We start from the raw sequence: 24,240 nt of genomic DNA, 5'->3' as shown, positions 1-24,240 counted from the left end.
CAGACCGTGTCAAAGTCAGGGTAAGCTCTGGCTACTGTGACAGTTTCCAAGCAGCCAGACCACAAACAGCATGTTCCCAGGCCTCTCCATGAGGGGTACTTCCAGGCACCAACTATTTCCTCTGAGAATCACTCCTTTCTTTCAGGGTGGGCAGCAGAAGGGTTAGAAGCACAGGGTCTGCTCTGGAATCAGTTGGACTCTGGTTCTGGTCCTATCTTAGCTGTTCCCTATTATGAACTGGCTAAATTACTCAATCTCTCCAAGATTTAGTTTGCAAAAACCAGGGTTATCTAAAAACTAATGTTTATGATCTTTCCAATACTTACTGAGATAGGTACTGTAGACAAATGTGGGTACCATGAGTTCATAGTCTCAGAAAATGCCCCAGGGCACCAAACAGATTTTACAATATGTAGAATACCACCTCTCTCATAGTGGGGCTAGGACAAAAAAACAGAGTCATGTAAAGAGTCATCTAGAACTTCCTGGGACTCATTACCATGTGGGAGTGGTGGGGGTGATAGCAGAAAGGTCCCAGATCTAGACTCCCTTACAGAAACTATGCATTTGTCCTGATTACAGAAAATGATGCCATTTTGGGGGGAGGTGCAAAAACCCCACTACACTTTTCTCTCCTAGGATGTAAATGGAAATTCCCTGAATGAAACTTGTCTCTTTTTGCCATAGTTAAGTGGTGAACAGAAAGTGATTCCTATGTCAAAAGGTGGCATCTATTTTGAGATTTTAAAAGGTTACTGAAACAGTCCTTCCTCCAAATTTAGCCAAATAGGATATTAATACTGACAGGTTACACTTTACTCCTTCTAAGAAAAAAAAAAGGCACAAATACCTACAGCTATAATTTAATTCTAGATAACTCCCAGTCCTTGCTCTAAATATTCAAGGAATACCCTGACCTCATATACCAACTTGCCAACAGTGTAAATCTCATGTACATGCAGGTTGCTAATCTCACAATCTCAAGAATCTAGAGAGCAACAGATAAACAGGAAGCAAGAAAGTGGTCTCTGAAACTAAGGAAGGGGTGGTAACACTCATGCACATTTCTCATGGAAAGTCCAAAGAACCAACTCAGAAGCTATTCTCATACTACTTGATTTATTTTACATTCTTTGTCTTGTTTAGAAACAGCAAGCAAAAAACAGGGTCACTACAAGTAACTACTGACACACTGGATTTAAGGAAAAACATCATCTTCTTTTCCCTCTGACAATAATAGTCTTTTATGCTTTCTTTTTTATTTTAATATAGTTCTGGGGTTGAACCCATGACCTCATGCTTGTGAGGCATATGTTTTACTGTTGAATCATCTCTCAGGTACACACACACAAAGCTTTTTGTGCTTTGCTTCTTTGTGGTTCTAGGAATCAAATCCATGACCTCATGTACAGCCTTATACAAGGCCTCTACCACTGAGCTGTATCACCAGCTTTATGTACAACCTTATACAAGGCCTTATACAGCTTTATACAGGGCCTCTATATGTATAGCCTGATACAGGCTATATCACCAGCTCTAATATTTTTATAGTTAGAAGACTTCAAAAATGCTACAAACTACTTTGTAAAAGATGTATGTTTTCAAAGAAGTCTAACAGATTAGATCATTTACTGTTTGGTCAAAGATGTAGGAAATGTTAAATAAATCCTGAAGCTACTGCATTTATATATAGAAGAGTAATAAACTAAGAAGATCTCAGCCTCATGATGTTTTAGAATCTTTATAGGGTAGAATGGAGAGAAGAGTGTTAAATTTCTTAGTAACAGAAGGGAGAATTTGGCCCATGTCCTAAGACAAAAGCAAGTTGATTGGGACCTCTGATAAATGAGCATATCTTAGTCAGCTGGGAGGAAAATAGGGACAATTTTGTGACTTTTAACTTCTCCAAGCTATTTGTAGGCTAACGGCTTCAAAAATGAACTTATAATGTACTCAATCAGTCACATTTTAGAAGCAACTTCAGTCTATAAAACACTATGATTAACTCTGAGGATCTTCTTAATCCAACCCTGTATATACCTCCTTCCCCCAACACCACATTAAAAGCATCTAAAAACCTGAAACCAAAAATGTGGCAAGTTGATAAAACAATTGGAGCAGCTCTAAGTCTTAGAACTGATCTTTATTTTCCTTTTTGTAAGGCAAAGACACCAAACCCTCTCTGTTAATAGCAGTCAATTTCACATCTTTTGAGACCAGTGTTCTCTAATAGAGGCAGGTGACTGCTATTTTTCATCAGTGCTCATGAATACTGATGTGGCAGAAAAGCTCCTTAGGGCATGACCCAGAACCAAAATGTTAATAAATGCCCTTTATTGTGAAGAAACGTGCATCAGTGAGTCCACTAAGTTCAGTAACTGGAATTTTTAAGTACTATTTTTCTCCTCCAAGGGAGCTTTACTATTGTATTGTGTTAAAATTAAGAAATCTCCACAAATATGTAATGCAATTAAATCTCACAAGGTAAAAGGCTTCTGAAGCTGTGCAAACTCTGGTTGGTACCTCCTCATTTAAATAATAATTGCTGCCATTCATTTTACAAGCATTCCTATATCTTGTATGCCTCAAAGGGCAGTTTGCAGCAATGGGAAAATTACATGACTGACTAAAGACACACATGACATTTAAACTAAATTAACAGGAAGACCAGTCAAGTCTGATATTTTTTGTCATGTGTCACCACTGCTTAATAGAAAGTTATCTCATCATTTTTTCTCTCCAAATTTCATGAGGGTTTTTTTTAGAAACACAATTTTCCTTTCCGAAAAGGAATTTAAGTGCCACATAAAAAACAAAAGCTATTTCAACACACACACACACACACACACACACACACACACACACACACACACACACTGTAACAGGAAGCAGAATAAGGAACTTAACATTGCATAAAATCATCTCATATAATAGTGGAGATCAAATCATAGAGCTTCCACATGTGTGCAGGTAGTAGTTCAAACAGACTCAAGATGAGAAGTCTCAAGTCAGTCTTCAACAAAGTAAGCTTATTAAATAAGGTAAAGGTCCATGTAACTATCATCACACTTAAGGAGACTTATCTCTATTAATACAAAGGGAAATCAATAAAAGAACATTCAAAGCATTTAGTGCTAGTGGAAATGGGGACAGAAATATGAACTCACCAGAAGGTAAATGTACAGGAATATATTTACAGTATTATGTAAAGAGAAATGATAAAGGCAAAAAGATGTAGTTTTACTATGAAAGGCACAGTTATTTAAGCCTTCTATTTTATGGCATTCAGGTTAGACTAGCTTAACAATCACTTACTGTATATAGAGAGGCAAAGCCTGTTTTAAAAGATGGGTTTGTATCGAGTTATTGGAAAAGTCATGACATTTTTTTTCTATGCAAAATGTGTCATGAATTCTGACAACCTAATAAAATCCAAAGTAGCTACATAAACTTGCATTTCAAGAGTAATCCAAGGAGCCCTGTCTATGATGAAAACCATTGCCACATGAGTTCCCAGAATATCCTTCTTTCACTCTAATGAGTTTTCTCAAAAAATAATTATTTGCATTCCATTAACAAAGTCCCTTCCTGGGTGTGCAAGGAAGGAAAGAGAGGAACATACATAGTGATAGAGAACATAATACTTAGCTGCCGAACTGGTCAATCTATGCCTCAAAATCAACCTATCACAATCTTATAAGGAGATATTGTTTTCCAATTATACATATAAGGAAACTGAAATCAAGAGAATTAAAAATAACATGCTCAGGAGTCGGGCGGTAGCGCAGCAGGTTAAGTGCAGGTGGACCTAAGAATCCCAGTTCGAGCCCCCGGCTATCCACCTGCAAGGGAGTCACTTCACAAGCAGTGAAGCAGGTCTGCAGGTGTCTTTCTCTTCCCCTCTTTGTCTTCCCCTCCTCTCTCAATTTCCCTCTGTCCTATCCAACAACGATGACATCAATAACAACTACAACAATAAAAAACAAAGGCAACAAAAGGGAATAAATAAATATTTTTTTAAAAAAAGAAGTGGCCCGGGAAGTGGCGCAGTGGATAAAGCATTGGACTCTCAAGTATGAGGTCCTGAGTTCGATCCCTGGCAGCACATGTACTACAGTGATGTCTGGTTCTTTCTCTCTCTCCTATCTTTCTCATGAATACATAAATAAATAAAATTTAAAGAAAAAAATTAAAAAATAACATGCTCATATGGCTAAACAATGACAAGAGATGGCACCTGAATTCAGGGCTTATTTCAAACATGTGCTCCAACAATATACTGTCGAAATGTGTGGAGCTGGTGGTGGTGGGTCTGTGGTGGGAGATGGAGAATAAGATTTGTTTTTACACAGTTGAAGTTTGAGGATGCTGAGGAGACAAGTATTCAAGTTCAGTGACTAACTGATATAGGTTCTCATCCTGGTGCTATCTGAGTGAGTTCCTTGACTGTGAACTAGTCACTTTGTGATATAAGTTTTTCTGTCATAGAGATAAAACTCTGAAGTCTAAAGTCTATGATAGATACTGAAGTATCAGTTCCTTCAGTCCAGACAAAAAGCTAACCATGGAAGTATTTCTAACCATACTTTCTCTGTTGAAAGAGATGATTATGGCAGTAATAAAGTCAGTAGATGAGAGCAGCCATTTAGCACTATTCATAAGAGAAAGTTTTTCCCAACAGCTTTCCTCTGCTTCTGCTTTCTGTCAAACTAAATACTGTGGACATAGTATACAAAATCAAAGTAAATTCTGCAATGATAAGTGTTAATGCAGAATAAAATATGTCCTGTAGTCTTTCAATGAGAAAAAAAAAAGTTATCAGGCTGAGGAAACAGCATAATGGTTATGCCAAAGTCCATCATGCCTGAAGCTCCAAGATCCCAGGTTCAATCTCCAGCACATACGACAATAAGCCAGAATTGAGTACTGTTCTGTTATCTCTCTCTGTACCTCTCTCATTAGAATAAAATATTTAAAGACTTATCTGTAAATTGGAACTACAGAACCTTAGGAGTTCAATTCAACCAAAATGAGGTTGTTGTAAAAAAGAGAATGGACAGTCTACTCAGAGTCACAAGACCAATAGAAGAATCAGAAAATAACCCCTTGTCACAGCAACTGGCTAACAGTAGACAAAGCAAAAGTTCAGACACTGAAGGGGGCATCTCCACCATTCTCTCCAATGCATTAAAAAAGCCTCAAATACAAACAGGCATTCTCTGATAGGTAAGTGTAATTTTTCACAGAGAGAACAAGTCCAAATAACTACCACCAGAAAGTACTTCTAATCAACTTTTCTTATTTATTTATCCATAACCAGAACATTGCTCAGCTTTGGCTTAATGTGCTGTGGGGGATTGAACCTGGGACTTTGGAGTCTTACACATGAGAGTTTCTTGGCATAATCATTATGCTATCTCCCCACCCTCTGATCAACTTTCAGATAGCTAAAATGTAGATAAAAGAAAGAAATCTTTTTATTGGTGTACCAATAAAAGCTGGGAGAGTTGAAATATATGTGTATACACACATATAAGTACATATGTGTATATATATTTGCATAGTTAGCAAATTTAATACTAAAAATTCTAAAGTGCCTTTGATGACCAAAGTTCACATATCTATGGTGTTCTTTGATATACTCTTAATTTGTAGCTGTTCTGATTCTAAAGAATGCCAAGGATATGAGGTACCTCAGTATCATGTTTTATATTAAAGAACATAGAAAGGAAATCCTTCAGAACTTCAGCAAGCTATTTGGTCTCAAAGTGGTATATTACTGGAGGAAAGAAAAAACATTTTTAAAAACTGAATTTAAGTAATGGCTTTGATAAAGCACATCTTTACATCCTGGTATCTGGTAAAAGAGGCAAGTGTTAGCACTTCGTTTAACAAACTTCAAAGACACAATTGATATCAATCTGTTAGATGGAAACTTGGTTCAATAAGAGGTAGTATGCTGGTTTTCTTTCTTGAATGTCCATAAAATTCACACCCTGTACTATATACAGCACCATTACATGAGAAGTCTTTAAGTTCTTCAGTGGTCCTGAGGTTTCACACACCTGGCAGATATTTTACTCATGACAACACCAGGGAACACGTACTAGCAATGTCATCTATTCTTCCCATCAGTTACTCATGATCTTCAAGTATTAAAGCACTTGTGCAGCAACCAAAACAAGTAAGGGGATGTGGGTTCAAGTTTAGAACAAGATTAGACAGATAAACTGACTTTTAATTTGGGGAGGGAAGGATGGCCTATTAGTAAAATGCATAAAAAGTGGGAAATTGGGGGAGTCAGGCAGTAGCACAATGGGTTAAGCAAAGGTGGCTCAAAGCTCAAGGACCAGTGTAAGGATTCCGGTTTGAGCCCCCGGCTCCCCACCTGCAGGGGAGTCCCTTCACAGGTGGTAAAGCAGGTCTGCAGGTGTCTGTCTTTCTCTCTCCCCCACTGTCTTTCCCTCCTCTCTCCATTTCTCTGTTCTATCCAACAACAGCAGCAATAACTACAACAATAAAACAACAAGGGTAACAAAACGGAATAAATATTTTTTTAAAAAAGTGGGAAATCGGGATTGGGCAATAGCGCAGTGGGTTAAGCACATGTGGCGCAAAGTGCAAGGACCAGAGTAAGGATCCCGGTTCAAGCCTTTGGCTCCCCACCTGCAGGGGAGTCGCTTCACAAGCGGTGAAGCAGGTCTGCAGGTGTCTATCTTTCTCCCCCTCTCTGTCCTATCCAACAACAACAACATCAATTAACAACAACAACAATCACTACAACAATAAAATAATAAGGGCAACAAAAGGAAATACATATTTTTAAAAAAGTATAAAAAAGTGGGAAATCAATTTAAGTTATTTTCTTTAACAACTGTCAAAGGAAATATCTGGCTTTAAAAACAGGAAGTATAGGGCTGGGGAAACAGTATGATGGTCATGGAAAACGCTTCCATGTCTGAGGCTCTGAGATGCCAAGTACAACTCTGGGCACCACCATAAGCCAGAGTTGAGCAGTGCTCTGGTATCTCTCTCTGTATCTTTGTCTTTTAAATAAATATTTTAAAAGTAAGTAAATCTAGGATCTTTAAAAAGTTATTAAAGTTGGATTTTAAAATAAAAAATAAGATTAATATTTTTGGTTGAGTTGAACAGCGACTTTTGTTATTTTTGCTTCTTTTTCAAGGAAAAAAATTAATTCAGCCCAATTTCAACATAGATAAATTGTGAAGCTTTGTTTTCTTAATGTTTATTTATTTATTCCCTTTTGTTGCCTTTGTTGTTTTATTGTTGTAGTTATTATAGTTGTTGCTGCTGATGTCGTTGTTAAGATAGGACAGAGAGAAATGGAGAGAGGAGGGGAAGACAGAGAAGGGGAGAGAAAGACAGACACCTGCAGACCTGCTTCATCGGCTGTGATGTGCCCTCTACAGATGGGGAGCTGGGAGCTCAAACTGGAATCCTTATGCCAGTCCTTGCGCTTTGCGCCACCTGTGCTTAACCCGCTGTGCTACCACCCGACTCCCTGTGAAGCTTTGTTTTATATATAAAAAAAAAAAATTACATTCCTTGGGGACCACGAGACAGCTCATTCTGTAAAGTACACACTTTGTCATGTGCAAGGTTCAAGTCCCAGGCTACCACATGAAACACCATACAAAAGGGTGAAACAGTGGTGATATGACCAATAGGTAGGGCTGTGAAAAACAAAAACAAAACATATGCATACATACATATGTCTCTATCTCTGTCTCTCACCCTCTATCTAAACAAACAAATAAAAAACAAGGATTCCACTAGGAGCAGTGGAATCTTTTAATCATGGAACCCTAGTGATAATCCCTAAAAGCATTTTAGTTTTTAAGGTTTAAAATATAAGGGTTCAGATAGAGCACTTGTCGTGGTATGTGTGTGTGTGTTGTGGTAGTGTGGGGGTGGGGGAGAGGGAGGAGGTTGGCTCTGGGTTTGATCCCTGATCCAGGCACCATATGTGAGCAGCAACAAAGACAAAACAAGTCAGAACTCTTTGGATGGTGGAATGACACTTTGCTCCCTTGCACATGAAGAAATCAACTGGGTCAGAAATGTGGATCAGCACTTTAGCAAATGTATATGATCCTGAGGCCAACCTTCTCTATTAAATAAATTTAAAGATAAAGTTGAAACAATAAGCATTTAGGAAGCTTATAGACATTATTGGGTTGTTGGAATAGTCATGATGTATCCTTCTATGCTTTTTTTTTTTTTTTTGCATCCCAGGTTATTGCTGGGGCTTAATGCCTCCACTATGACTCCACTGATCCTGGAGGACATTTTTCCCATTTTGTTGCCCTTGTTTGTTACCTTTGTTGTCATTACTATTATTGTTGTCATTGCTGCTGTTGTTGTTGGATAGGACAGAAAGAAATGGAGAGGGGAGAAAGGGAGGGGAAGAGAAAGATAGACACCTGCAGACCCACTTCACCTTCCATGAAGTGACCTCCTTGCAGGTGGGGAACCGGAGGCTCAAACTGGGATCCTTATGCCGGTCCTTGCACTTCGTGCCATGTGTGCTTAACCCACTGTGCTACTGCTTAGCCCCTCATTCTATGCTTTTCTATGCAAAAATGTGTCATGACTTTTATGACAATCCAATAATCTATTCAAGAGACAATTTGATGGAAAATTTAAGTTTACAATATGTTGGTCATTATGCCAGGTCTGCTACATTACTTGATGTTGTGGTCTATTTACATAATCACTGTTTTGCCTGAGACCTGCCCTGCCTGCAGGGCATTGGTTTAATCCTTACTGGTTAGACAGAATTCACACTCTTTTCCTTCTCTCCACCCACTCTCCTACCCACTTCCTTTTCTGGCCAGCCACTTCCACCTTGGAAGATATAAAGGCAGATTCTTTTCTGATGAATAAATATACTAGATTGCGTTCCTGCTCAGCCATGAGTTCCTGGTCATCTCTCTCCTGCCCGTGAAGCTAGCCCAGCAACAATAAATATGAGTAAGTTGTACCCATACCACAAGTCTAGTAGAATACCATACAAGCAGGATACTCACAATACCTACTTGATGAAAAGATGAATATATCTAGGTTTATCATGCTATTAATTCTCCTGTTTCATTAAACTAAACTGCTATCACTTAGTCTTCTATAAATAGTATCTAAAGGGAAGAAATATGACTGGCATTAAACACAGCATAATTTTACAACTTATGATTCCTATTCAACATACTAAGGTGATAGTACTTAAGAGTTCTCCATGGAGTAGGGCACCAAAGTAAAAACCCTGGGTTAAGGGTAAGGATGTATGTTCAGATTCATGGGTTGGGCTGGGGAGGTGGTGGTGGTGTGTGGGGTGGACACAGTCTTTTGGTGGTGGGAATGGTGTATATGTACACTCCTATTAATCTGTAGTAATATATATCACTATTTAATTAATATGAGAGGGGGGGAAATTGATCGAATGTCTCAAACTTTTTAATTCACAGATCACAGGCTGAGTCTTTGAACAGAAGCAACCAATGACACAGCTATATACAAATAATGTCATAGGACATAAATTATGGTGATGTTGTGTATGATACAGCCAATCCTAACAAAGGGATTTTTCAAAGTTAATCCAATTGCCAAATAATATGATTTTAGCAATAACTATCTATTGCCTTCTTAAACCCTAAGACAGCAGGAACCTCCTGCTTTCTCTATGGAGCCTATATTTCCCCAGTCCTGGAACCTCTAGTGTGGGGCTCACTTTTCTGCATGCTTCTTTCAATTCATACCAAATGATATTGCATCTGCTGATCCCAGCCTAATCAATGCAACAAGTACCACCTCGGTATGCTTCACTTCAGACTGTGTCCAGAGATATCAGGCATGGAATGTCAACCCTTCAGCCTCATTACTTGGGTGAGACCTTTCCTTTCATAGGATTCTCTAATTCCATTACAAGTGGTTCACTTCCCAACAAAGTCTCAAAAACCTAGATATAGACCAATTCTCATGAGATAGGGCATATGTTCACATGTATCCATAAATTAGGGCAAAATATATACCTGAAAGCAAAAGTACACAATAGTCTACAGTGAGTCAGTATGAAGTTCCTAATGAAATAGTGTCTACTTAGACTAAGATACCCTCCTCACCTATTTCCTATTATACTTCCCTCACTCACTCCCAAGCTATTCTTATCAAAGCAAGGACTGCAAAAGCTGAATAAGGGCAAGAGACTGGCATACTTTAACGATGACTCTTTAGTAACTATCAGGACACCCCATCAGCTGGGGCCCTCGTCACAGAGTCCTAAAATTCCCAAACAGACATGATGGGCCTAGACCTCAAATAAATCCCTCTCTTTATTGTTACCAGTAATTTATATCAGGAACAAAACAGACGCCTTTGTGGACCCCCATAGGACCTTGCCCTCAATTTGGATCAACAATGGTAGAGAATGTTCCATCCTGCGAAGGGAGGATGGACAACATACTCTATGCTACACCTGAGGAAGATGAGTCCTAATATTGGGGCAGCTTGGAATGTTCCTACTGATGACCACAGAGTGTGAGTTCATATCTACAGGGGTGCAGAGGTCACATAGGTTCCTAAGCTGAATATGGGTCCTAGATCAGATCAAATTGATGGGGTTTACAGTCAACAATATTTATACCCCTTCCCCATATTAGGGAGCTATTCTCTTCCCTGATCCAGCTTTCTGGTCCTTTTTCCAGCCATGACATCATTTCCCCAGACAATAACTAGGATCCACCTGCATATCAGATTTCAGGTTCAGGGGAAAAAAAGAAAACAACAACAACAACAACAACAACAACAAAACTAGTATAGCCACAAGCCCTTTGGAATATAACTAAAATATGCCTACTAGCTATCTACAGAATGGAGACCGCCCCCCCCCCCCCCCCCGCAACTCTTCATCTGCACTACTCCAGCCTTTAGGTTCATGATTAGTCAACAACTTGTTTGGCTTTATATGTCAACTCTCTTTTCAGCCACCAAGTTCCAGATGCTAGCATGATGCCAACCAGACTTCCCTGCACAGACAACCCCACCAATGTGTCCTGGAGCTCCGATTCCCCAGAGCCCCACCCCACTAGGGAAGAGAAAGACAGGCTGGGAGTATGGATCAACCTGTCAATGCCCATGTTCAGCGGGGAAGCAATTACAGAAGCCAGACCTTCTACCTTCTCCATCTCACAATAACCTTGGGTCCATACTCCCAGAGGATTAAAGAATAGGAAAGCTATCAAGGGAGGGGATGGGATATAGAGTTCTGGTGGTGGGAACTGTGTGGAGTTGTACCCCTTTATCCTATAGTTTTGTCAGTGTTTCCTTTTTATAAATTAAAAAAAAAAGTTCTAAGCATTTTTTTTCCTTTGGAATGTAAAATTATAGACTATATAGATTATCTTAAGAGCATATGGTCAAGTTTATGTGATTATCTGAGAAGAGTAATTCAGTTTCATAAAAAAATGCAAATTTAACAGTCGTGCATTAATTTATGGCAACCTTGTTCTCGAGACAATCATCAGGGACCTCCCTCAAGAAATCAATATACCCATCTCTATTTAACTTTTATCACTGGCTTACTAAGTAAATATCACACTATAGACCACTTAGGTATTCATTATTCACAAGAAAATAGCAAGCCTAAAAAGCTGGCTGGTGCTGTCAAGTTGTTAACAAATCAATCAATAACTGCTTCCCTGTATTATTCTGCCAGATGATGGGATAGATGTGCAACATCTGGAGAGCAAACTGTTAATCTGTTTCAAGGTACAATCTGTTTACAACTGAAGGGTGCAGATTTACACTGCCTCTAAGACAACCTGTCTAGGAAACCTGAAGTTGTAGTGTGTCTGCTCATAATTCAGGAAGCATTAAAACAGACCCACTCTGATACTACTTTTTAAACACCAGAAGGCTGAGATCTCAAAGGATTATAGTGGAAGCTACTACTCTTCTGGCTCCCCACAGTGAATAAGATCCAGAAAACACCTGAATACATTGCATTATGAAGAACAAATGACTTAATCCCTCAAGCTCCCATTCCTATTGTTTTCAAAGTAGGATTTTTAGCATTTTTCAGGGACTGCATATATTCACAAGCAGCTAGCTCGCTAATGTTCCCACAGTGACTACCCAGAGTGACTCCAGCTTTGAAGAAGAAAAGCTCACCTTTTCTTCCCTTGAGTGTGAGCCTTGTTAAATATCACACTGATGGTGCCAAGCACCTGAGAAAATTAATTTCAGGATGATCACTACTTCTGTCTGTCTCATATCACAGAGAACAGACACATTATACTCTATCTGAGGTTGCATACCCAGCCTGACAGCTAACACACAATGAAAATGAAATATAGAAAAAAGAAGTTCAGCTATGGGAATAAAGTTGAGCATCATCATTGCTTCAATTTACACCATATGGTAAAAATCATGGTCTACTAAGTGTCAGCAAGCACAGTAACTGAGCACAAAAAGTATTGCCCATTCTCCCCTCCCATTCTCTCCAAAAATCAATAGCAAGATTCATCTCAAAGTCATACAAATGATGTACTTAATTATAATTAAGAGAACTGAAGGCAATATCATGTGGTAACAGATCCAACATCCTTCTCACTAATATAAAAAGAAAAAAAGGGGGGGGGGAGGTTTCCTCACCCATTACACACCTGTAGAGGAACATGGTTATTTGTTTTCACTTATAGATGTTAACATCTGTACACACAAACATGCCTACTGGAAGCAAGTCATGCTGGGTTGAATGAATGGGTTAAATGAATCTGCACTGTATTTACTTACCTTCCTGTCTTATTTCCTGGGTGAAAGGTTTAATTAATACTTCGCCTGAGAAAAAATCCTCACAAGAAATTGCTTTATTGGGAATCAAAGTCATAACAGCAATCTGCTTTTATTGCAAATGGCAGTTTTTCTTACGGTATTTATTTCCCTCCCTTTGTCTCAATGATAAATATGGAGTCCATAAAGGGATCTGCAAAGAACAGAGCTGGAAAACAAGATACTGACTGCATGCCTTTGTTCTGGAGTACAAACTGAAGAAGGTCCCTGTCACCTGAGCAGACTGCACTTTTATGTCATGCCCATTACATCTGTTTCTGTTTATCAGGCTAACATCTAAGGTCAAACACAGCCAGGATGTTAGAAACAAGCTGCAATACATGTGGTTTGCTCCACCTCCACAGACCACAGGACAGGAAACGCACCCAACTTCCCTCTTAGATTCTTCTTCCTCGGGTCTTACCCTGCCCAATAGATTGTCCTGAAGCAGCGTCTCTTGCAACACTGGGCCCACCTCCTCCAAGCTTAACATGTGACAAAGGTCGGTGAGTTCTTCCAGGCCCAGAGATCCCATACCCGTTGTGTCAAAACTGTCAAACAGCTCCTTGAGTCGGGCCTCATGCTGGTCCTGCTCCACCTCATCCATCCCATAGCCCACGGTGCTCACCTGTGCAGAACAGAGAGACAAGGACATGTTGTGGCAATAACCCCCAGAGTCCTATTACTTACCCCAACCCTTGCCAGTTCTTTGGGACTACTGTATGTCCTGGTCCCTTAGTACTGGAGGTCAGAAGGACCAGCAAGAGAAGTAACATGGCACATCCCCAGCAAGACCACATGGCCAATGAAGCTCACATGTCCTCTTACCAAAGCACATCCACAAGGTCAACTGCAGTGGGGTGATGTGACCAGAATGAGAGTAAAAAAGAAAAGATTTCTCCCTCCCCCTACAGTGTCCTCAAGACTGACAGAAGTTCTCTCTTTCAGCCCATTAATATATACAACAGCTCTCCAGTCTTACAGAAGAGACAAGGCCACTTCTGACATGCAGTCCTTTCAGATGAATAAATTGCTAGTTGCTTTCAACAAGCTACAGTGGGAAAGTTTCCATATAGGCACAGATACTGCAATTTGCAAGTGAGGCTGAGCTGTTTAATTTGTCTTCATTTAGCTGGATGGCCTCCCTCACAGTCAGACAAGAGATTTGCTGCAAGAGGCCCTGGATGAACATGTCTGACACAAAACCTTCTTGTTTACATGAGGACAAGTGCTTCTTATACTCATCCCTCAAAAAGCTACTCAATTAGCTTCACTGGTGCAATTACATAAGGTGTGACAGGAAGGATATTCCCTGGAGCTCACTTTACTCCCAGGGAGTTTTAGGTAATGCTTAGTTGCTTAGAGCAAAGGAAAAACATGACTCCAAGCTTTCTGAGGGTGAGGCCATATGAATCACATGGAGGATGCTCTACTATCTTGACCATCTCATTTCTGTACACTCTTTTATCTGCCTTCCAGCTCTCCTACCCATCCCTGGCCCCTGGCCTTGCATTTTTCCACCATCCATGAGACCAGGAAAGATATGGATTCATCAATGTTCCTGGAATCAATTTTGCTAAAAGCATACATTAAAAAATTCTGGGTAATTCTTTAAAAAAGAAATATGTTTTGCTTTGTTCCATTTGCACAATGATTCATATTTATGTGTTGGATCATCCAGTGAAAGTCAGAAACATGACTGCAGGTGCCTTCACCATGATGCAATGGAAGTCAAACATGACACATAACCTTTGAGATGCTGACTTCAGCCAAGTCAAACAAGACCCCTTGTTTATTAAAAAACAAACAAAAACTGGTACCTTAAAATTTGAATATTTATTTTGCCAGTATAATTTTTGTTGTGGTAAAAAAAAAAAAAAACATGAAATTTATTCCATTAGCAAAAGCAAAGTTTTAAGTGCACAGAACACTATCATTGCAATATATACAACAGCTCTCCAGAACTTGCATGACTGAATTTCTACATCCACTGCACAGTAACTCACTATTTCCCCTTCTCCCAGACCCTTGGCAATCACCATTCTCCCATTAAAAGCAGCTCTTTTAACTAAACCAAGCCCTGGGTTAGAAAACTCTGATTTAGAGGTGGTCTTTGTAAAGCACATGAAACACATAAGTTAAGATGTTGAGTGCATCCAGGGTAGAAAATAAGGAAGAATTACACAAGAAATTAGTGCTGTTCTAGGCTGTTGTCTTTCTTTCCATATAGGCAACTGCTCAAAGCATAACAAAAACAGAGCCATGATATCCCAAGAGCTTTAGAGGAGGCAGGTGATCTCAGAAAATGGATTCAAAGATCTCAACTACATATCTCAATTTTTACTAGGAGTACTCATTAAAATGAAGTGGAACTGACTGGGTTCAGGGTCCTGGTATTAGAAGGTCTCTTCTCCTAATTACCAGATTTTTCTATTACTAAGGTGTTGTTGACTCTGGCTGCCTTCCCAGGGTTGTCTATTGGGTTAACTAATCACCATGTAAATGTTTGCAAAATAGGTTGAGAGTGCTACATAAACATTGAAGCATCAGCAAAGAAACATCAAGGTATTAAGCAATGCCACCAAAGGGTTTAGATAAGGCCAAGGTTTGCTAATGAAATTCACTTAAAAACTACCAGTAAATCATCAATTAAGAGCTGCTAAGAGTCCCCAAGATGCTCTGGGAATTTTAGGGTTGCCCTAACTCTAAGGTACACTTTGTGATACAGTCCCCCAGACTATAATCTGACCAATTTCACAAAAGCCAGACTATTTATTCTGTTTCTGCTTGCTTTTACATATTTAAAAAAATTCAACATAAAAGAAGTCTAACACTTCCCCTGGTGAGGCCAGGGGGTGGCACACCTGGTTAAGCTCTCACATTACAGTGTACAAGGACCCAGATTCAAGCCCCTAGTCCCCACCTGCAGGGGGAAACCTTCACGAGTGATGAAGCAGGACCGCAGGTATCTCCCTGTCTCTCTCTTCATTTTTTTTAAAATTTTTTAAATTAATGTTATTTTTATTTATTGGATAAAGACAGCCAGAAATCAAGAGAGAAGGTGGTGATAGAGAGGAAGAAAGACAGAGATACCTGCAGCCCTGCTTCACCACTTGGAAAGATTTCTCTCTGCAGGTAGGGACTGGGGGCTTGAACCTGGGTCCTTATGTATTGTAACATGTGCACTCAACCAGGTGCACCACCACCTGTCCCTTCTCCTTCTCTATTTTCCCCTCCCCTCTCAATTCCTCGCTGTCTCTATCCAATAGTAAGTACATAAGTAAAAATTAAAAAGTAAATTAATATATTAGCTTTACTTATACATCTAAACCAATGCAAGAGAGTCATAAAAACTCTTCAGTGTCTTAAGCAGTTCTGGTTTTATTCATGGCCTTGAATCTGAGAAACTATACCATACCATGCTATTTGGGAGGTCAATGGATTTTCACTAAACCAAACTTTTTTATTATATAGCAGTTTTCCTTTCTTATATTTTATTTCTTCTCCCTCCTAGCTAAGTCACTTTGCTTAGGAAAATATTCTTTTGACTAAAGAGGGAAAACAATCTCCTTCCTTCAGAATAGTCATGTGGAAACAAATGAAGATGTTACATATGGTGACAAGTTGTCAGCATTCTTCTGGCATAGAACTTGCTTTTCATGGTTAACATTATTCTCCAAATGTTCATCAGTAATTTCATGTGCAAGAATTTTTTTCTTCCTATTTGGCAGAATTTTTAAGGGTAAGGCCCTCAACTTCTATTTCTCTTATATCTCCTTGCAAGTGCGATGCTCCACCTATTCTTTAAAAAAAAAAGTATTTGTCTATTCTAAAGAGAAACTGAAAGGGGATAGTGAGGTAGAAAGGGAGGACGAAAGACACCCACGGCGTCTTAGCCACTCATGAAGCTCCCTCCAGGTGGGGACTGACATGTAACTCTTCTCTACCTTGTCAACCTTCTCATGAGAATTCAATGGTCTTTTTTCTTTTGTGTCCAATTCTTTTTTTAAATTAGTGATTTAATATTGATTTATAAAACTATAAGATAATAGGGGTATAACCCCATCACTAAAGTTCTGTGTCTCATTCTCTCCACTGGAAACTGTAGTTCTCCCAAGGTCACGAATATGAACTGGATATATATATCCAATTTTTCCAATGATCCTGTCTTCACTTCCTTTCTAGTTCACTGCTACACCTATTACTACTTCCAAGTGTCTTTCATTTTTTCTCTTTTCTTTCTCAGATAACTGAAACTGTGTCTGGCTTACTTTGGTGTTTTCCAGACTTGCTTCTCTTTCACTGATGGCAATAAAAACAAGATTCCTAAATTGTGTGAAATTGTATTCCTATTATCCCACAATCTTGTTGATCATTTAAATCACTAATAAAAAAAAAATTCCTAGTGACAAATGATTCAGGTCCTAGTGGAATGAGGGGTACAGTCCTCTGGTTTACTTCCCCTATTGTTTACCCCTCTGAGAGCATGGACCAAAGTTCTTTTTTGGGGTGCAGAAGGTGGGAGTTCTGGCTTCTATAATTGCTTCTCTGCTGGACAAGGGCCATGGCAGGTCAATCCATACCCCTAGCCTGTTTCTATCTTTCCTTAGCGGAGAAGGGCTCTGGTGAGGTAAAGTTCCTAGAAGCACTGGTGTGATGATATCTTTTTTCTAATGCTAATTCACCCATTGTCATAAGGTTTCAAATACTCCACTGTTGTTTAATAAAGGTCACTGATGATGCCCCATCCTCAAATTCAATGTACCCATTCCTGATGTTTTGAGATTCCTAGATCTGTTAATTGATACCACCAAACACTTTATTCTCCTTGAAAGTCTTATTTCTCAATCCTTCTATCAGTTTTCTCCTTTTGTCTCCTCTGGCTGCTACTTGCCATTTCATTTGCTGACTCAACTTCTCTGCAGGCCTTTACATGTTGCTACTTCGTGGAGTTCTGCCATCTTAGCCTACAACGTCATTCATCTATTGATTTCCTTTGCAGAACCTGCTCCTCTTTTTTTTTCCCCTCACCACCAGGGTTATCGTTGGGGGTCTGGTGCTTTGGTGCTGGTGCTATGGCACCAAGACTTTACTGCCCCAGTAACAATTTTTTCTTTTTCTTCTTCTCCTTTTTTTTTTTTTTTTTTTTTTTTTGCTTACAGGGTTGTTTGTTGCTTGGTCTCAGTGCCTACACTACAAATCCACTGCTCCTGGAGGCCATTTTTCTCCATTTTTGTTGTTACTGTCACTGTTGTTACTGCTGCTGCTGTTGTTGTTGGATAGGACAGAGAGAAACTGAGAGAGAGGAGGGGAAGACAGAGAGGGGGTAAGAAAGACACCTGCAGACCTGCTTCACCGCTTGCGAATCGACCCCCCTGCAGGTGGGGAACTAGGGGCTCAACCAGGATCCTTGTGCCGGTCCTACTCTGCTGTGCTATGACCCAGCCCCTCTTTTTTTGTTTTCCTTCCTTCCTCCCCCCTCTCCCTCCTTCCTTCCTTCCTTTCTCTTCTATTTTATTAGGTAGAACAGAGAGAAGTTGGGAGGGGAAAAGAGGAGAGCAAGATAGATACCTGTAGACCTGCTTCATATGTCATGAAACATCCTCCCACAGGTGGAGAGTTGGGTGGGGGCTCAAACCTGGGTCTGCTCCCTCTTCTATCTGACAAGGCTGCCTGGGGTGCTGCAGTAAAAGTTAGATTTTCAGTGATAAATCCTTCTTTAAGTTACAAAGAAAAATTCCACTTTTATAAAACCTACCATGAATCTGTGCCTCTTCTGGCCATCTCCCTTCCCAATTTAATTGCCATTACAACGCCTCTGGAATGAAAGAGGCAGTGTGGGCAAAATTTTGGAGTCCTAACTAAGGATGGTAAAATAAGAGGCAGATGCACAGAGACATTAATCAAAACATTTACCACCCAGCAACCACCCATAACGGAGTATTCAGAGAGTTTTTCCTTCCAAGTAATTAAAAACAAGGTTGCCAAAATGTGCAGACCTTAATAGAGTTGATCATTACAGGTCTGCACCATGCACACATCTTTATAAGCTGGGCTGATACAGTTACATTGCCAACTGGGACTGGGCAAGAGTAAAGTGGAGGTGCAGCTTGGAATAATGAAGTTCCCAACATAAGGTCAGCAGGAAGGAGATATGTGAACTTATGAACTTTCCACATGCAAAATATAGAAAGGAGCTTATAAGAATGACATGCTAACTAAAGTCTGTTTTGGGCCTGAGGGACTGAAAAGGGGACAAAGTCTGGCAAGGGAAAATCAAATAATAAATGAGCACAATGCCAGAGTCCCTACCCTAGGCCTTTTATTTCCCCTCCAGATGGTCCAGCAGCTGAACAGCTACATGGAATGTCTGATGCTGCTCTCAGTTTAGCTGCTTTCCTTGGATATCATAATAGATGCTTTTGGATCTATATTCAGATAAAGCTGTTGGGGGTCCACAGACCAGGCATTGAACACCAAGTGACTAATTTAGTTACTTTATAACTAAAGTGGTAAACATGGATAAACCCTGCTTTGGCAGAGATTTTCATTCATGCCTTTAGCTTTCCACTGCTCGGCAAGTCAGTGGCTCCTAATGCCAATTATCAAACTAAAGCATTTTTCCCCCTTTCTCCTTCCTGCAAACACTCTAATTTGCTGCAAATGGTTCCAGGCTTATCATTTTGAACTAAATTCAGTATAAAACAAAACTGTGACAAGAATCAAATCAAATTTAGAAAGTGCCTAGTAGAAGTGACAGTGAGCCCAATTTATATGCCTTTATAACATTTTTTTTCTGCCCAGAATTGCAGCTCAGCAAAAGTGATTACCCTAAGACAGCTTCTAGCTGGACATCAAAAACACAACAGTCTCACTGAAAACAAAACTTGCTATAAAAATACAGCACAGTAGCTTAAATGCCACTGAAAGGGAAAATGTCACATTAACAGAATTTGAAAGAAATCAATCATTGCACTAATTATACTATAAAACCTAACTACGGATCATCTACTCAACATTAAAAAATATAAATAAGCCTAGTATTTTATGATCCAGAATGATGCAGCAAACCCGAGTTCTGTTAAATCTAATAGTTAGGTGGACTGCCTAATCAAGTAGGTAACTTAGGGTGGCTAGAGGGCTAAAATTACCTTGACACATTGTAGACTCAATAACTCATAATCAGCGACTAAGCAAAATTATTGAAGTAGAAAACAGAACTGCATGCTTATTACTTTCTTAAAAAGGACTGCTTTAAACAACTTTCTCTTCTTGAGTTGTATTGCCTCAGACTAATTTTGAATGCCTGCAGCTATGAATTCAGTTCCCTGGAGTATTATTGAAAAGCTTTCCTTCTCACAGCTATACACAATATTCTCCAATTTCTTTTTAAAGTGAGAATATAATTACTTTGTAATTTTCCCATCCAAAGACTTGAGCTAATGTAAATTTAATCAAGTGACTTAATTTAAAAATTGCTCATTGCATAATTCCATAATCTTTTTTTTGAGTTCTATTTTCTTTGTAATTAGGGTAAAAATATCACTTTTTTTTTTTTTGCCAACTTCAGGAAGTCTCTCCAAAGACCCTGACCAAGCGATGTAAATTCAATAGCCAGAATTCAAGCCACATAATTTATTGGTATACAAGTAAATTAATGTTTATAGAAATAAAGCTCCTGGGGGCTCGTAGGTAACACAGAGGGTTAAGCGCACATGGCGCAAAGCGCAAGGACCAGCTTAAGGATCCTAGTTTGAGCCCCTGGCTCCCCACCTGCAGTGGGGTCGCTTCACAAGTGGTGAAGCAGGTCTGCAGGTGTCTTATCTTTTTTCCCCCTCTTCCTCTCATCTCTTCATTCCTCTCTGTCCTATCCAATAACAAAAACAATGATAAATAGATAAACAACAAAGGCAACAAAAGGGAAAAAATAGCCTCCAGGAGCAATGGATTTGTAGGGCAGGCACCAAGCTCCAGAGGTAACCCTGAAGGGAAAAAAAAAAAAAAAAAAAAAACAAGCTCCTGCAAAGCCTTGAGAGTGCTAGAATCCCTCTAAAATTCTCTGACTAGACATACCAATGATTTATCTATGGAAGAGTGATAAACTGTATTTTCACTATCAACATAAAATGGAAACACTGAGCTTGGTAAAATGTTAGTTTAGAAAGTCATTTACAGTGACATTTAAAAAAAAACTATGTGAACAACATTTGACTTTAGATAAGACTGTTGTCAATGTATTAAATAAAAATTTGTTGTTCAGAATTCATTGGAGCCCTAGTCTTCTATAGCAGTTAACATCTTTTGATGAAAAAAGAAACAATAAAAAGGAAACCATGCCATTCTATGTATGTGCCTATTAAAATGACTGATCCCTGACATTTTCATGTAAAGATAGTGTCTATGATGGCTTCTTTTTCCTTGCCCCCTTTGCCTACTTTGGCATTATCTGTGCTGATGTCAAACATTTGGGGCTTCCTCCAGTTCTACCCTTTATCTGCCTTGTGGTTCTGAATGCTTTTGTCTACAGAATCGCTAGAAAACAAGTAGAAAGAAAACATATCTGCAAACAAACCTGCCAGCACTTCAGCTCTGTAAGGACACTGATGACAGCTGAAGGGACTACAACAAGCTGGCTTTTTAGCTAACCTGTGCATTTTTTCCCCCTCCAGGGTTATCGCTGGGGCTTGGTGCCTGCACTAAGAGTCCACTGCTCCTGGAGGCTATTTCCCCCACTTTGTTGCCCTTGTTGTTGCACATGTTGTAGTTGTTATTGTTATTGTTGTGATAGCTGTTGTTATGGGGTAGGACAGAGAAAAATGGAGAGAGGAGGGGAAGACAGAGAAGAGAAAGACTGTGAAGTGGCCCCCTGCAGGTGGGGAGCTGGGGGCTCGAACCAGGATCCTTAAACTGGCCCTTGAGCTTTGAGTCATATGCGCTTAACCCGCTGCGCTACCGCCCAGCCTGTGCTTTTACACACAGTCTGAAATTTTCACAACCCTAGAGAAAGATCTACCAATATTTCAGTTCAGCTACCAATGTGATAGCCAGAAGACAATATAGCTAGAGAAAGCAAAATGAAATTAAGCTAACAGAAAAGAAAGAAAAAAACAAATACTTTTCTTTGAAAACTAAAAAAGTAAAGAGATATAAATATAAATTTGTGCCAACATATTTAAGAGTTCAAAGAAGAAATCATCCATAACCTCAGAAGCTTAGCCCACGTCCTATGATAGGCTTTACTCGAACCCTAAAATGCTACCAAATCAGTCACAGAAGACAAAATCGGGTTTGGATTCATAAATTCCTAAGTACAAAAGTCCATCTCGGGATTCCTCACCATGTGAGGAATCCGTCCTAGTTAGTCTGCCCTAATCAAGTAATGAAATCGCAAGATCTCACGATCATTAAGAAATCCAGAAACAAAGTATATCGTAGAACTATCTCTGCAGTTTTCATTTTATCACACCCCAATTCTGGGCTTGCAAGGGCCGAAGAAAATGCCTCTTCCTATCTCCTATCTCTTTCAACTTCAGAAAGAGCTTTCAGTAGTAAACTGTTTCCAACACCTTTGTCCTTTTTGTCAGGGGCCGGTTTAGCAGCTGCTTAAAGTTCAGTCCCTGGAAGTTCTTACAACACTACATCCTTCCTCACTTCCAGTCCTCTGGTCAAGGAAATGCACCATGTGTCATTTTGCTTTCCCCCTTTCTTAGCCACTGCTCTGGGAATGTCTTTCTACACTGAGCCCAATAACGTCTCCCACTCTCTGATTTTCCAAAGACCTCTCGGCAACTCAGACAGAGTGGCCCAAGTATCAGAACCACCACCCTCGACCCCCAACTCAAATCCGCTTTTGAACCCGCTTTCAACTGGAGGCTGTGGGCGGGGACTACGCGGGTGGCCGTGGTGTCCAGACCTGGCTGTGCGGGCATGCCCGCAGGGACACGAAGGTGCGGCCGCTGGGCGGGCGCTCTGCCCAGCTCCCAGACAACCGCTGATGCAGAGGCGTCCCCGACCCGCCTGCCCATCGCCACCCCCCGGAAAACCCAGACACCCTCTTGTGTCCCCGAGCAGCACCTGCTCTCCCGGGCTCCGCCGTCCTCGCCTACCTTCGGTCGACCTCTCGGTTGTGTCCGCACAGCCAGCCGCCAGCCTCCGGCGCTCTGCAAAGCAAGGGCGCAGCTTTGTTAGGGCTCCAGAAGCCGGACAATACTTCGCAGCCCGCGCCACGGCTCCCGACCGGCGTCCTTCAAAAGAACGCGCAGAGAGACCCGCGCCCGCGTCATTTCCATATGTAAGAGGCCGGCCGGCACAAAAGCACGGCTCCCAGGGGCCCAGGGCAGCCGCGCATCCTCCCGCCCCTGTCCGCTCCACAGCCGCGCCGCTAGGAGAGGGCGGCCCTTCCTCTAGCCTCTGAAGCTGCCCCCTCCCCGCCCGATCTCCCCGGAGCGCCCCGGCCGCGCCGGCCGCTGGACCACCCGGACACTCGGCCCCCTGCGCCCAGACAAGGCCGCTGCCCCGCGGAGGAAGCCCCCGCGGTTCCGGTGCGGGGTCCGCTCCGAGCGCTCGGGACCTCGCCGACGGCGCGGGGGCAGCGCGAGGCCTGCCCGCACCCCCAAGGCCGCGGGAAGGGGGCGCCAGGAGCGGGCTCCTCGCTCGCTTACCGCGTCCCGGGACTCAGGCGCCCGGCGCCGCCGCGGGGACCATAACCGCGGGCGCACGCAGAGCTGGCAGGATGCCGCGCCCAGCGATCGTCTCCAGGCTCCGCCGCGGCCACCCGGAGCTCTGGGCGCCAGGGAGGAAGGCCAGGCCGGAGCTGGGAGGAGGAGCCAGGGCGACGCCGGTCGGGGGCGGCTCCTCCAAGGCCCGCGCCCTGGGGCTGCGGAGGGAGGAGCGCGGAGCACCGCCCGGGCCCCGAGGGTCGGTTCCCCCTACCCCTCCCCTAGGTCCGGGACAGGGACTTCGTGGTGGCCGCCTGGGTTGTCGCAGCGCCAAGGAGCCGGTCCCCACTAGGCTGCTGCGTCACGTTGGGGCGGTCGCCTGGGAGATTTGAACTTGGAAACGCTAGGGCTCACGGGGGCTCAAGTGGAGGCGGCCAGAATTTTGAGGTTGCTGCCCGGCAGGGCTTAGCCCCAGTCTACCCTGACAGCTGGCCTCCCTTTCCTTCCAAAGGCCTAGGGACATTCGCAGCCTCTTGCCCAGAACGCGCCACTGACTGGTCACACTCTATGTGGAGGAAAGCCCCCTCACTCCCATCAACGGGAACTTCTGGTGGGGATTCTAATACCCTGGTCTGCAGGTGTCCTTGGATATCTCAGTCCTCCAGCAGACATTGGCTGTCTTGGGAAGAGGGGTTCAGAAAGCAAAAGTTTCCTATACTTGGCTGAATGCTCCAGT

The 24,240-nt window shown here is 41.5% G+C and overlaps 1 protein-coding gene across 13 annotated transcripts in view; it reads right to left on the bottom strand.

Annotated features, from left to right (window-relative positions):
- The window catches only part of NIN (ninein), a 155,051-nt gene extending 131,408 nt beyond the window's left edge, over positions 1 to 23,643 (bottom strand). For 6 of the 13 annotated variants that reach the window (XM_060174986.1, XM_060174983.1, XM_060174985.1 and 3 more), the window contains exons 1-3: positions 23,508 to 23,586; positions 22,953 to 23,006; positions 13,271 to 13,474 (exon numbers count right to left, since the gene is read on the bottom strand). In XM_060174986.1, the coding sequence (XP_060030969.1) occupies positions 13,271 to 13,453 (183 nt within the window). In that variant the 5' untranslated portion in view covers positions 13,454 to 13,474; positions 22,953 to 23,006; positions 23,508 to 23,586. Of the gene's footprint in view, positions 1 to 13,270; positions 13,475 to 22,920; positions 23,091 to 23,507 lie in introns of those variants that run through there. The other 7 variants (XM_060174987.1, XM_060174993.1, XM_060174989.1 and 4 more) reach the window with 5 other exon arrangements.
- Positions 23,644 to 24,240: the final 597 nt, after the last annotated feature.

The sequence above is a fragment of the Erinaceus europaeus genome, chromosome 16, assembly GCF_950295315.1.
Source record: "Erinaceus europaeus chromosome 16, mEriEur2.1, whole genome shotgun sequence".
Lineage (NCBI taxonomy): Eukaryota > Metazoa > Chordata > Mammalia > Eulipotyphla > Erinaceidae > Erinaceus > Erinaceus europaeus.
This window is presented reverse-complemented; position numbering and strand designations above follow the sequence as displayed.